The sequence below is a fragment of the Sorex araneus genome, chromosome 2, assembly GCF_027595985.1.
Source record: "Sorex araneus isolate mSorAra2 chromosome 2, mSorAra2.pri, whole genome shotgun sequence".
In the NCBI taxonomy this organism is placed as follows: domain Eukaryota; kingdom Metazoa; phylum Chordata; class Mammalia; order Eulipotyphla; family Soricidae; genus Sorex; species Sorex araneus.
The window spans coordinates 76584423-76600251 of NC_073303.1; the positions used below are offsets into that span (position 1 = coordinate 76584423).

Below are 15829 nucleotides of genomic sequence, written 5' to 3' on the forward strand. Positions count from 1 at the left end.
TGTTTTTAAGAGGAAAATACCAAACCCCAAAACATTGGGTTTTCAGGAAATATATCATAAACCTTATGTCTAATCTGTTATAAGGCATTTGAAATTTGTACTTTTTTGTGTGTGACATGGTGTGATAGATTTGGGATTGAACACTAGCTAATGCAGTTTGTACTGAGGAAAATTTCTCTTGAGATTCCCTTTGCTATTTTTGTCTTAGTTGCAGATTTTTTTTGTCTTGGTTGCAGATTTTTTATCTTTTTTAGAATTTTAGATCATTTTTTGCTGTTGATTTTATTAAATATTAAAAAGTAATATTCTCTTTCAGTCATTTTAACATATTGTGTTATTTCAAGAGAGAAGGGTTGAAAATAATATAGACCCCTTTTGAGATCCAGCTATAGGAATATTTCATCAATGACCTGTGCCAGTTTTGTTATCTCTGAGCTTTTTTTAGTTACACCATTTAGACATGGGGCAAGAAAGATAAAAATACATGCTTTGCCATCTTTATAACCCAAGTTAAAAAAAAAATCTCTTTAGAATATACCATCTCTCACTGGCCTAGAAAGGAAACCTTTGTAATTTAAAATCTTTCTTACAAGAAAAGGGAGAAAATTTGGTTTTAAGTAGCCCATCTGGCCTTCAGAGACATTTCCCTGGGGAGCGGGCTGACTGCTGCCACATAGACCCCTCCCGATGATGGACATAGCCTATGGCAAAGAGGCCAGCGAAGGAAAGCAAATGGACTTCTGTGAAAATACACGTGGGACAAATAGCATCCTGCTTGCTGAGTAAGTGCTAGAAAATGCTCCCAAACATAGGCAGTACAGACAGGCCCCAGCAGGTCCCAGCATTCTTAGTAGGCTGGGATTCTGGTTTTTAATGTGAGTCCTTGTTCTCTGTGAAGTAGACCTTTGACCTCCATGATACCCTTTTTATTTTTTTTTTTACGTTTTTTTGAAGTGATAGCGAGGCAGTGTTCTCCAGGTTAAATCGCACACTCAGCGTGGGTTTACGACTTTCAATCAAGTGACACGTCAGCAGACTGGGTTCTTCTTAACTATACAAATGCACAGAGATAGAGTCATCCTGGCTCTGAAGACTTGGGGGATTTTTTTGAATGGCAGTTGCTCCGCATTTATAGAATTGTGTGGCCCACACAGGATCTTCTAGCAAGGCTGTTTCTTATTTGTTACGGTGGGAGAGACCACCGCCCTTTCTCCAGAGAAAACCCTGGCAGCAACTTGAGGAGAACAGAATCTTTGGGATACCTGTGCTATCCCCTGGATGATTTTTATCAAACATGCCTTTTTAAATTGTTTTTTAGACTAAAAAGAATTACAGCGAAAAGCCTTTTAGAAATGAGATTGTTTCATTCCAAATAGTATATTAAATTTCACAGTTGCTCATTTCTTTACCTTTGTGTGTCTGCGATGCTTATTTTAACCAGAAATTAATATGTCTTCAAAATATGACATTCCCTTCAATGTAGTGGCAACAGAACAGCTCAGAATTGGATTGGGCTCGGTGGATTATAAAACAGTGCCCTTAAAAACGAGATTAATAATCATTCCCTGATCGGATTCCTTAGACTAGGAAATTACTATTCATTTATTTTACCTCTTAGAAAATGACAGTTGCGTCAGTTGCCTCATGAACTTATTTTGGAAATAACCCGAAGCAGTATGCTAAAATTTTAGGTAACATAGTAGGCACTTAAAAAACCTGATCTGTCTACTCAAACAATTCACTATTTTGTTAGGGTGTCCACGTGGTACATAGATATGACATCCTTTTACTATTTCTGGAACCCAATGGTATTCATGTCTAAAATAAGTGAGATTTATGAGCTACTCAGAATCTTTGATGCTTAATCAACATAAAATTTTATTTGATTTAAAACTTACTGGATTTTAATTTTAGAGCTTCGGAAATGTTTTAAATCTTTCCAGAGATGCTTTTAAGTCCTGCATTTAATTTTCCTCAAATAATTTAAATCAGAAACAGTGATTTGAATCTGTTTTTCAAGATCAGCCTTTTACACCATCCAGGTTTTATTTTAACATTAAAGTATGTGTCTTGGATAAAATCTAAGAAACACACCCAATTATTATTTCCTTTTCTTTCCCCACTCTTTACTCTTTTCTCTTTTTTTTATCATTGAACAAATAAGGAAGTTAGAAGAGTTTTTTAATTTGCTTTTATTTACTGTCAGTCTCCAAGTTGTCCTTCTGACTTTGTAGCCCACATACTTCACGACAAAGGCAAGTTCTAGAATGGTGTCCTCCTCAATAATGGCTGCTTCCTAATATCTTTTGTCTAATACCATTTTTCTCTCATCACACTGGACTAAAATTAAAATTCTCCAACCCTGGCTTCTCACTTGAGCCCAGATGAAACCCTTCAACAGCATGAAGCAGCCAATGACTGTCCATCAGTGTATGTGACAGACAGCATAATTAGAACACATGAGTTTGAGGAACTAATGAATGGTCAAGATGAAAACAAGACTAATGAGTATTTGTATAGTGCTGTTCTAATGAAGAGCTAAATTACAAACTTTGTCAGCTGGAATTCCCAGAAGGTAAAAATCAGGGTGAGAATTGTCAAGGAAAGCTTATTGGACAAATAGAATTTGCACCAGGTCTCAGGTTTGAGAAATGAGAACTCGGTGAGGAAAGTGTTCAGTGAGAAGATCAAAAATAAGGAAAATGAGTTTCAGGAAAGCAGTGACATATCTTGAATTTAAGTAGTGGACTATGGGTAGGGATGTTTGGCAGATAGATTGGTAAGTATCTTAAATTTTCCTCAGTACCTCAATCCTTTACTCTGTACCCAAAATGACAATCTCAGTCTGAAGAGATAATATAGGATAAAGGCACTGATCAGTCGGCATGAGCCTGATCCCTGGCACTACAGAGGGTGATCTGAGCACTGCCAGAAATGAACCCCTGACTGCCAGTGGGTGAACACACACAACTGGATGTGTCCCAAACCTCTCTACCTACCTCCTAGAAAGTCACAACATTCATAGTTAGTCACAGTAAACATACATACACTTCCACTTCCTCCTCACTTCTTTAATCTTAAAAAGGAAATTCACCAAACTCTTGGGATCTTCATTTAAAGAATGTCTTGTTTTTCATGAGCTGTTACTCTTTTTCTTTTTCTCCTTTTTTTTGTGTGTGTGGGGTCTACACCTGATGGTTCTCAGGACTTACTCCTAGCTTCATATACTCAGGGACCACTCTCGGCCAAGCTGGGGGTAGGATGGGGAGACCATATGTGGTGGTAGGATTAAACCTGAGTTGGCAGCATGCAAGGCAAGTGCCTTATTGCTGTGCTATCTCTTTAACCCTGGTGAGTTGTTACTTTTTCTAAAATACAGAAGATATATTTAGGGAGGGAGGAGTTCTCAGTACTTACTCTTTGCTATGTGCTCAGGGTCACTCCTGGCAGACTTGAAGGTCCATGTGGGGTGCCGGGATCAAACCCAGGTTTTGCCATGTGCAAAGCAAATATTATTGCTCTGGCCTAAGACGAAATTTTCTTACTTTAGTTTCCATCCTACCCCACTTCCCTATAATACTTTATTCTCTGATTGTATTAGGCTAGTTCATCCCCAGGGACCCTGTGCCAGAAATACATTTCTTTCTCTTTTCTACAAAGGTATAGTATTCTGCTTAACCAGGTGTTTTCATTTTATCCACTGAGCAGCTCCATGTCAGAACTCATGTTATGTAGGTCACGCAAGTTAATGTTGCTTTGTGCGTTTTCATAAGCTTATGCTCGAGTATTTAAACTTTCCTCAAGATGCAGATTCATGGAACCTTTTGTTTGAGTTCACAGCACCCTTTGGAACCTCACTTCTTAAACTGGGGAATGCAACCTCATATGGGTTCATGTGACTTTTAAACAGAAATTTGATTTAAAATGTTTCTTTGCTCTTCAAGCCTATGTTCTCCTTTGAACACCTGTTTCCTTTTTAAAATATTTTTTATTTTAATGAATCACTGTGAGATACAATAACAGACTTACAAACTTTCATGATTGTGTTCCTATCAAACAAGGTTCAAGTACCCATCCCTCCACCAGTGCCCATTCTCCACCACCAGTGTCCCCAGTATCCCTCCCCCCACTCCCACCTCTTCCTACCCCCTGCTTCTGTGGCAGGCACATTCCCTCTTACTCTGTCCTTTGGGGTATTATGGTTTGCAGTACAGGTATCAAGCAGCCATCATGTTTGGTCCATGGTCTACTTTAAGCACACATCTACCATCCCGAGCAATCCCTCCAACCATCATTTACATAGTGCTCCTTTCTCCATCCCAGCTACCTTTTCCCCCAGTGCATGAGACCAGCTTCCAAGCCATGGAGCAGTCCTCTTGACCCTTATTTCTATTGCCCCTAGGTGTTAGTCTCCTATTATGTTACTTTACGTTCCACAAATGAGTGCAGTCATTCTATGTCTGTCCCTCTCTTTCTGACTCATTTCACTTAGCATGATATTCTCCATGTGATTCTACATATGCAAATTTCATGATTTCATCTTTTCTAACAGCAGCATAGTATTCCATTTAGTAGATATACCAAAGTTTCTTTAACCAGTCATCTGTTCTTGGGCACTCAGTTTTTTTCCCAGATTCTGGCTATTGTAAATAGTGCTACCATAAACATGTGCATGGGTCTGGAGAGATAGCACAGTGGATAGGGCGTTTGCCTTGCACGCAGCCGACCCGGGTTCGATTCCAAGCATTCCATATGGTCCCCTGAGCACCGCCAGGAGTAATTCCTGAGTGCAGAGCCAGGAGTAACCCCTGTGCATCGCCATGTGTGACCCCCAAAAAGCAAAAAAACAAACAAAAAACAAACAAAAAACATAAGTGCAGATGTCATTTTTACTGTACTTTTTTGCATCTCCAGGATATATTCCCAGAAGTGGTATTTCTGGGTCAAATGGGAGCACACAATTTCTAGGTTTCTGAGAAGTGTTGGCATTGTTTTCCAAAATGGTGAACCAGTCAGCATTCCCACCAGCAGTGAAAGAGAGCCCCTTTCTCCCCGCATCCACGCCAACACCAGTTGTTTTTGTTCTTTTGGATATAGAACACCTATTTCTTGCTTGATTCCGGGTTTCTTTGTTTATTTCTCCTCTGGAAAGCCTGTGTTCTCTTTTAACACATATTTTTGCTCTGTTTCTTCTCTCACATTTCTCCAAGCCAGTTTTGTTTAACAAAATCTATTTTGCTTCACTAAATAAAATAAGATGAATTTCTTTATGGGTATGGAGAAATAGTGTAAGGGTTAAGACACTTGCCTGGCATGCAGCAAAGCCAGTTTGAGCCCCAGTACCATGCTCGGCATCACTCCCGAGCACTGTACCAGGAGCAGTCCCTGAGCATCAGCGGGTATGGCCGCTCCCACGAAATAAAAGAGTTATTTATGGTCTTTTATCATTATTTAATTTGCATGCTTACTTTATACTCCTGGATGCGCAGGATTATATACAAATGTCTGTGGCAAAAAACAGGTCACGAAGAAAAATTATAAGGAGCATGGCCCTAGAGCAGTTACTCCTGCAGAGGCCAGCACAGGTGTTGATGGGCCAACTTGTAAAGTTGGATTTTACCTTTCATATTGTATAAAATGTACCTATGCAGATTATAAGTGCTCAACTTAAAAAAAGGGGCAACGAAATGAAAAGCAGTTCTGGCTTTCGGAAGTGTTCTGAAAGGAAAGAATATTCCTGTGTTCTTTTCTGGAAATCGCTGTCTCCCTATTAGAAAAGTCGGACCCCAGTTTTCCAGTCATAAACCCTTTAAATAGATGAAACTTCCTTTTGAATGAATGACTCAGAAGGTATTCCTCACCCCCACCCCTTTCATCGTTTAACTGAATTCCAAATTAACCAAGAATAATGTTGGATATAATTGGAGCTTTGCTTGAACCCATCTCTGGCAGACTCTTTAATTGAGGAATAATGAGTTCTAAGTGGAATTGGTTCTCCTTTGTGGAATTTTTGTGATATAATGTTACATAAAATGTAAAATTGGTTTGTCATAGAATATGCCCACTCTGTTTTCATCTGCAGGTGACTTTTCACATAAAGTCATCGTGTCTTGGCTGGGGGGAGGAAGACATTCAGAATATTAATATGAATCTAGTTTTGTTACCTAAAGTTATATGTGGCAAAGCAGCAGAAACCCTTGGTGAACTGATCCTAATAGAAGGAGATCTTGCTTTTCCTAGTCATGCCACATGCTTTGTCCCCATGACATCCCTATGCAGTTATGCTAGAGGGAAGGCTTTGCCTGCTGCAGCCCTCCTCCCAGGCCTGCACTGGGTAGATAGTGTGGGAGTCCCATCTTCCTGTAGGATTGTATGTAGGACTAAGCAGATACATATGGAAGATTTCTTGGGAATGGTGTCATTGCTCTTTTGGCAGTGTTTGAAACTTCCATAGACTTTACCTAGTGTTTGGCACCTGTTCTCATGTGTGATTGTTTTCTAAGAGCTTTGTATCAATTCAAGAACCAGAATTTCTGGGAACAGTCTCTGAGACACCTCTAGCCTATAAATCCTTGATGAACATGATTGCTTTCTTGATGTAAAAAGAAGCTTCCACTCGTGACATAACTTTGAAGTAGTTGCTTAATACCCACTAAATTGGTACTTAAACATGGTACTAGAAGTGAAGCACTCACTCGAAGTGTTTGCCAGACTGGAATTTCAGGTCATCGCACCCCCACCGCCACCCCCAGTTTCAACTCCACTTCTGCCTTAACTGAGCAGTTATTCCTGTGTCACAGACCATCAGGTACAGGGGACCAAACCTAGCATGCATCTGAGCCCTTGAGCCGTCTCCTCAGGCCTGTACTGCCTGTTTGGAGTATGAAGGTGGAGAAGAATCTGAAAATGGGCAGAAAATCCATAAAAGAGACTTGCTGGTGACAAGACAGTGCTGGTGGCTAAACTTAGTTTGCGGTTCTCTTTGCCTAAGTCCAGCGTAAGTGTAGGTAGGCAACCCTGCAAATCTGAATTTGGTAGTAAAAAAAAAAAAAAAATTAAGATTGCTAGACCCTAAATCTCTGGAATATACTCCTCTCTCCAAAGTAAGTTAGATCCTTTTGGAAGTTGCATTAAGTTTCCCAGGCCACGGGAGTGCCATTAAACTCCTGCTTCTGCATATGAAATGGAACGGAATCTCAGCCTGAAGTTAGCCAGCAAATGAATATAACTTATGTTGAATTCTAGCACATAGACAGTCTTAGAACTAGCATGAAGTCTGCAAAGTCACTTGGGTCCATCTGCAGTACTGAGCTGTGATTTACTTGGTCATACCCCAGTGGCCTTTATGTGCCAGGAGAGCTTCCGTGGTCTTTCCTCCTTTGTTCCAGGGAATAGCTTAGAGGATGAAAACCTCCATTTTTGGAACGGATACTGTCCACTTTATTCATTTTCTTGGCAGATATAGATTATTGAAGTCAGTGTTTATTCTTCTAAAATGCATAGCAGAAATGGATACAGCAAGTCATATCCAAAATCAGTGCAGTGTGGATGAATATAGCAAGTCATAACCCAAAGCAAATTTTCCTATCAAATACATGTAGTAACTAAATTTGAAGAATTTTAATACTTATATGCCTACATATATACTTAGATTTGTAAAATGAATTTAAGTTTTATAAGAAAATTTAGTGTTCATTATGCGACTGTATAGGAGCTAAATTTGGAACTAGTTTACAAAGTATTTTCCCCTGGAGGCTGGAGAGAGTTAAGTGGACTCAACACTTTCTTTGCATGCCTCTGACCTGGGTTTGATCCCTCCCAATGGTCCCTTAATCCCCACCAGGAGTGATCTCTGGGCACTACTGGGTGTGGCCCCAAAGAAAATATTTCCCCTCTTAATAAAAATAAGTTTTTGGAAAGTCAATAGGGAAAGAATTTTAGATATGCAAAGATACTGAGTCAGATTTATCTGATTTTAGTCAAAAGGGATAAAAGATGCATAAGTGCAATAGAGAAGTTTAGAAGTATTTACCAAACTAATTGTTTCCAAAGTTTGTGATACTAAATATTGTTGGTTTTATGAAGCATAACTTCATTTGGTCAACTTAATCAATAAAGATTTTTGCAGACAGAGAAATTAGGGCATATTAGGGTATTGTTGCACTGTCGCACTGTTGTCCCGTTGTTCATCGATTGCTCGAGCGGGCACCAGTAACATCTCCACTGTGAGACTTGTTACTGTTTTTCGAATATGAATGCCACAGGGAGCTTGCCAGGTTTTGCTGTGTGGGCAGGATACTCTAGGTAGCTTGCTGGGCTCTCCGAGAGAGATGGAGAAGTTGAACCCGGGTCGGCCGTGTGCAAGGTAAATGCCCTTCCCGGTGTGCTATTGCTGCAGTCTACATAATCATCAGAAATTGTATGTTGTTGTTTTTTGTAGTTTAACAATAGCATTGTAAAGTGATGGAGAATGCTGAGTTGCTTTTGTGTTTTTATCCTGCACAAGGCCTACTGTTTATTGCTGATATAGACATGTAACAATCAAATTGTACTTAGTGCTTGAAACACAGGATATATTGATACCATGTTCTTCTTTGTTTTATCAAACACTTCAAGAGTCATTCATGCTTTGTGAAATATAAAAGTTTATTCAGTGGTTCTTACAATGACACAATGGCATGTACAAGTTTGAAAGCATTTTTAGTTCTTGGAAGTCACAATATACCTTTTTGAAATAGCAAGAACTTTTAAGATCATCTCATATAAACCTGCATTTTACATTAATTGTATTAAATATGAAGGTATAAAAATTATGGGGTGTTATTCATTTTACACATGCACATACACACACATAGATAGGTAGGTTTGGGTGCCGTTCCTGGTGATGCTCAGAGATTACTCCGAGCTTTTGTTCAGGAATTATTGCTGGCTTTGATGAGGGGAACATAAAGGATATCAGAGAGCCAAATAACCCAGGTTAGCCTAGTGCAAGGCAAACTTATCCTACCCACTGTATTATCTCTCTGGCTCTGAACATTTAAAAGTGATCTCAGTGTGTAATATTTCAGCACTAACATGTAATTTTTTCCATAGTCTATATGTTACTCATATCCTTAGAAGTTAAAATTTCTTTGCCTTTTAATCCTTTGTAATATATTGAAACTAAAACTGACAAGCATTAAAAAAAAAGAGTCATGTCAGGCGAATTGAATGATTAGAGATAAACCAAATACATTAGCAGTGGACGTTAATTGTTCTATCTCAGAATTTTCTCTAGCTACATTATTTTACATAGTTTAGTCAACATAACTCTTTTCATTTTGTTTTAGGTAGCAGTTTTACAACTTCATCAGGATTATATACAGGAAATAATTCACTCACAAATTCCTCTGGATTTAACAGTTCACAGCAGGTAATTATAAAAGCCAATTTAACTTCTAAAAAAATTTAAAATGCAACAGATTTTCTCTCATTAATATCCTTGTTACATTGTACAATTATACCTAAGCCATACATATGTAAAACCCAATTATATATATATATATATATATATGGATTCTTCATAACTTCTTCAAGACCAGTCTTTAGCTATGGTGAGGAAAATTATAGTCACTTAGATAATACCGAATTTTTCAGTTTCTAGTTGGTTTTATTTTTCCTACTAACATATCGTGGAATATGGAAAGGACGTCTGACGTTACATAAACATGTGTTTTCAGATTTAAGTACTTCAGTCAGTGTGCACTGTGTACTCTTTTATGAATTAAAAAAGACACACAACACAGGGACATTAAGGTACTCTTTGAAGTGTACCTAAATTTGAAGTAGCGGTCGTCTGACGCGTTGTTCTTGTGTGGTTTGATTCCATAGGACTATCCGTCTTATCCCGCCTTTGGCCAGGGGCAGTACGCACAGTATTATAACAGCTCTCCGTACCCAGCCCATTATATGACAAGCAGCAACACCAGCCCCACGACGCCTTCCACAAACGCCACTTACCAGCTTCAGGAACCGCCATCTGGCATCACCAGCCAAGCCGTTACCGATCCTGCAGCAGGTAATTATGTGCATTTTATTCATCCTGCAGCTATACTTCTGGTGGTTTTAACTGTGTTTTTTCTGCAGTTGTATATTCATACCGTGCTTCACAGTTTGGCACAAGTTTGGGGAAGGCCTCAGTCAAACCAAACAGCCTGATTATGCAGTAACCTTATTTTGATTTGTTAAGAATTTTAATATAAAGTGTATATTTCACAATATACACATGAAACAGGTTTCATCCACTTGGAAATGTTCCCAGCTTTTAAACTGTAGGTTTTTACAGTAATTTTAAATATCTTACTCTATCATTAGTACCATAGTGTGCTTGCATATTCAATATGAAAATAAATGGCATCATTTTGAATTTCATGTTTGTCATAAAATACTTAATGTTTTTCCAAAATTCAAATTATTGCAGAGGGTTAATCTTGGGAAAGAATAATTTTGGTAGCCGCCCTTCCCCACTATCTGAGAATTTCTTAACAATAGATGTGAGTATGGGCATTTTTCATCTTTCTGCACACTCTTACTGGACTTTTTCAAAACCTTGAAAATCTCCATCTCTGGCAATTTTTTCTCCTAAGTCATCAATAACTTCTCCCTTCATTACTTCTTTCTGGAACTCTTGACATTGTATGCCAAATTTCCTGAGTCAGTCATTACCTGCATGTTTCATTTCCCCTCATACTCTCAGTTCCTTGCCTCAATTTTTGTAAACAGGGGGCTGGAACGATACCACAGCGGATAGGGCATTTGCCTTGTACGCAGCCGACCTGGGTTCAATTCCCAGCATTCCAATATGGTCCCCTGAGTACCGAGTGCAAAGCCAGGAGTAATTCCTGTGCATTGCCGGGTGTGACACCCCCCAAAAAAGCTTTTTTTGTAAACATAATCTTTTTTTTTCCTGGTTTATAAGATGAGTGATTATCTACAGACTCTATGACTTTATTTCACTTGCAATTCACTCATTATATAAATTTATATTTTTGTAATTATTAGCTAATGTTTCCCTCTAAACTTGACTAAAGACTTCTATTGTTCTACTTTTTCTCTTAAAGGTATAAACTTTATTTTATTCTACAATAGGAAGTTACATATTTCCTAAACTTGTATTTCAAATAGTTCTAGTAAGATTTCTGGTGCACATTTCACCATTCGAATATTTTTTCTTTGGTCATGATATTTCAGTAATCTTTATTTTTATAAAACTAATTTAATAAGACATTCACTCAATTCCAGTATATAAATACAGCATTTATAAAGTCCAGGAAACATCCCTCTGTTCTGTTCTGTTAATTTTCATAACACATGAATTATAAATTCATTGTAGAAGACATGAAATTTATTATAGCTCAGTTGTAGTATTTTCTGTCTGCTTTCATAAACTTCATACAGACATCATGATGGAAGATAGTGACTTGTCCTCACTTTAGAGATGTTGCTTTCACATGAACTATCTCAGTTGTTCAAGCCTTTTGAGAATTAAAAAAGGAACTTTTAAATGAAGTTAGGCATGTCAATAAGAAGTAGAAAAACTTTTAATGGTTTGCAAATTAATAGGAAGGGAAAGAAGATAGCCAAAAATTTTTGCTTAGTAATTTGGTGGTAAAGAGTACAGTGAAAAAAAGGTTGGGGAAGACTTAATCAGTTTTCTTAAATTAAGGTTTATTTGAAGTTTTTAAAAAATACACTTTTGGAACATCATAAAATTTTATCTCTAATATTTTGCATATAATATTTCATGTATAAAGGAAATTTTATACATTTTATATCTATATAAAGGATATAAATATATCACTGTCACTGTCATCCCATTGCTCATTGATTTGTTGGAGTGGGCACCAGTGAGACTTGTTGTTACTGTTTTTGGCATATCGAATACGGGTAGCTTGCCAGGCTCTGCTATGTGGGTGGGATACTCTCGGTAACTTGCTGAGCTCTCCGATAGAGGTGGAGGAATCGAACACGGGTTGGCCTTGTGAAAGACAAATGCCCAACCACTGTGCTATTGCTCCAGCCCTTAAATATATATCTTTTATATATCTGTAAAGGGAAAGAATGGGACTGTGGTGATAGTATGGTAGAGCAAATTGCCTTGAATGCAGCCAGCCCAGTTTTCGTTTCTGGCAATCCATATGATCCCCCGAGCCCCTCCAGGAGTGATTCCTTATTGCAGACCCAGGATTAAGCCCTAAGAATTGCCGCTTGTGGACCAAAAATAAAATAAATTAAAAAAAATTAAATTGAAAGAGAGAGGATGACTAAGAACAAAACTAACATTGTTCAGTGCTAACTTTCAAAATGACTGTACTCTAGGCTGAATGATCTATTTTAAGTTTTGACTAATGCTTAATGGTTTAAATACTTATTTCTATCTTAGTATTTATGACAACATAATAAGAATCAGTTATTTTTCAAGTTTCTTATGTTCAAAGTTTCTACTGAAATGAATGCTTGTGACGTAGCCTTTCTCATATTGTATAGTTAAATAGAAAGTTCAGTGAGCTCCCACGTTCAAAGTAAAATACATGGAAGATTTAGTCTATTTTTTTTCATTTGTTTATTTGGGAGCCACACCTCAAAGTGCTCAGGGTTATTCCTGGTTTTGTGCTCAATAATTACTCCTGGCAGTGCTCAGGGGACCATATGGGATGCCAAGGATTGAGCCCAGATTGGCTGTATGCTATCTCTCTGGCCCTTTGTCTACTTTCTGATGGGGTTTTTAAATTCCTGTTTTTTACTATTTGTGGTAAGATGTGAATTCAGCCTGACTTTTTGACATTATCTTTCCTCATTAGCCATATTTAAAATTACAGTCTTATCTTTAATTCAAAGGTAGTTATGTTGGCAAAGTATATATACATATATATATTCATTCAACTGAAGAGATACTATTACATGAAGGCTAATATTTTGTTATGAAGTAGAAATAAAAGTTAGTTAAATAAGAAAAGAGTTTTTGAAAAAATGTGAATTTTTAAAAAATTTTTAATAGTTGCTGGCTTTAGTGTCTATATTTGCTGATACTAGAAGGTTAGAATCTAGTCATTATTTGACCTTTTGACCAGTTTCATAGAATTATAGTATAAGTAAATCCATAATACATGGAGTTTTTCTCAAATTCTGTTCTTGTATTCATCATAATGTTGTTTGGTCATTATAACCATAAAAAGATAACTTTGTATAGTCAGATTGCTTATTCACTTGTTTTTGAGTTGTAATAGATTAAAAAAAAATTGTCACATGTCTGAGAGCTAGTATAGGTATTTGCAAATACTTTCTCCCAGGCATAGTTTATCTTGTCACTCTCTTAACATTATCTTCACAGAGGCAAAGTTTTATTTTTGCATGAGTCTCAGTTTACTTCTTTTATGGAACATGCTTTTGATGTTGTATCTACAGACTCATTGCCATATGTGAAATCTATATATTATTATGAATCAATACTATTACAACAAATTTGGAAGGGACTTCCCAAGCAATATCCATAGGGTCACCAGGGCCACAAGTGGAAGTAGCTGGGGTACCATGCATTGTGATGGGAATTAAACTCAGGCCTCCACTTGAAAGGCATATGCCCAACCCTTTGAGCCATCTCACGAGCCACCAGCAATTTTTAATTAAAATACACATTGCCACAAAGAACATGAGAACTGTTATTCAGTAAGAGAGAAGTGGATACTGGTTAAGGAATAGGTGTTGAAACATTGTTTGCATGAAATCCAACCGTGAATAACTTTGTAATTTCACAATGACCAAATAAAAATTTAAAAAAAATATATTACACATTGCCAAACTCAAAGACACTTATACTTTAGATGTTCATTTGTTCTGGTGTTTTTGTGTTGAAAAGCCCATCATTGCTCCATTGTTTTATTTGAATATATTTACATATATATTTCTGGGTTCTCTTCTGTTCCCTTAATGGATTTGTCTATTCTTCTGACAGTACTACACTGTCTTGATTATGGCTCTCTGTAGTAAGTTTGAAATAGTTATGAGTATGTTTTATTTCAGTATTGGGTTTGCCATTCTGAGTCTTTAGCCTGCGATGTAACAGTAGAATAAGTTTGTCAATATCCCACAACTCACTGTATTAACTCTTAAGCCCAAATTGGGAAAAAATGGCATCTTTACAATACAGAATCGTCCTGTATGTGTGTCTATAATCTCTTTAAATTTTGACTTCTTTTATCAAAATTTTTTATTTTCCCTCATATAGGGCTTATGTATAATTTTAAATATATCTGTACATGTATATATTTGTTGGAGATGTAAGTGATACATTTTTTTTCATTTTAAATTACACTTGTTTCCTGATATAGAGGAAAGTAGATGACTTGTTTATTACCCTTGTATCCTGCAAACTCAACCTTGTTATAGCCACTTTCAAATTTCAGGGATACTGTAATTTGTGACAAAGAACAGATTTATATCTTTCTTCCCAACATGAATACCTTTTGTTTCATTTTCTGGTCTTTTTTTAATTGACTTAAGACTTCCAGGGTATTGCAAATTAGGAGTGGTGAGAAGCGATGTCCTTGCCTTATTCTTGATCTTAGCTGCAGACAGTGTCTAGTTTTTCACTAAGATGTTAGTTGCAAGATACATTTTTTGTCAATTTGAGGAAGTGTGTATTTATTCTTCACTTTCTGGGAGTTTATCATAATAGCTGTTAGATTTTCTTATTTTTCCATATGTAGTAATTTGATTATATGATTTTTCTTTAGTTTATTGATACAGTGAATTACATTGATTTTCAGAGTTGAACCAATTTTTTATACCTGTAATAAATTTGCTTGGTTGTGATATGGCTCTTTTTTCATTTCAAATTCCATTTGTTTTTATGCATTGTTGGATTCAGTCTACAAGTACTTTGTTAGAGAATATGCAAATTTGTTCATGAATATTAGTGTGTAATTTTTTTGTGGGGGCAGGTCACACCTGGCAGTTTTCAAGGCTTACTCCTGGTTCTGTGCTCAGGGATCAGTCCTTTGTTTTGGTTTTGTCTTTTGTTTTGGGGGCCACACCTCATGATGTTCAGTGGTTGCCTCTGGCTCTGCACTCAGGAGTCAATCCTCGTGGTGCTCAGAGGACATATGGGGCATCAGGGAGCAAACCTAGGTTAGCCGTATGCAAAGCAAGCACTTTCCCAACGCTGTACTATCTCTGGCCCCTCAGGGATCACTCCTGGAGGACTCGGAGGACCATATGGATGTCAGGGATGGAACCTAGGTTGATTGCATGCAAGGCAATTGCCCTGCATGGTGTACTCTCTCACCTTCCTAATGTGTAATTTTTATTTGAGTAATGTTTTAGGGTTTTTTTTTCTGGTTTTAGTAGGCTGTTAGAAAGTATTCCCTGTATGAATGCCCAAAGACAAAAGAATTGAAGAATGTTTAAGAGCTGTGGTCTTAAGTTGGAAGCTTGCCTCTGGGGAACTGAGGGCTAGGAGTGAGGAGGGATAAGATGGGGAAGGAAATACTACAGTAATAATGGAGGAAAATGGTCACTCTGGAGAGGAGGGGTTGCTAAAAGGCGATAAAGCGTTATGCATGGAACTACCAGTAACAGTACGGTAAACCTCGTGCCCAAAATGTATTTTGAAAATGCTTGTCATAGAAGCAGTCTGTTGGTTGGGAGAGAAAGTGAGGACACCGAAGGAGGGAAGAGGACAGGGGTGAAGGGATTGATATTGGAACATTGTATGCCTGAAACCCAATCATGAATGACTGCAATTCACAGTAACCACTTTGAAAATAAATAATTTTACTCTCTCTGTTTTCTG

The 15829-nt window shown here is 37.4% G+C and overlaps 1 protein-coding gene across 10 annotated transcripts in view; it reads left to right on the forward strand.

The window, feature by feature from the left end:
• EYA1 (EYA transcriptional coactivator and phosphatase 1) overlaps positions 1-15829 on the forward strand; it is a 162717-nt gene that overhangs the window by 47553 nt on the left and 99335 nt on the right. For all 10 annotated transcript variants that reach the window (XR_008628668.1, XM_004602394.2, XM_055129187.1 and 7 more), the window contains 2 exons: positions 9330-9412; positions 9871-10057. Coding sequence is in view for 9 of the 10 variants with exons in the window: in XM_004602394.2 (XP_004602451.1) it covers positions 9330-9412; positions 9871-10057 (270 nt within the window). In the remaining variant the exon portion in view is untranslated. The remainder of the gene's footprint in view (positions 1-9329; positions 9413-9870; positions 10058-15829) is intronic.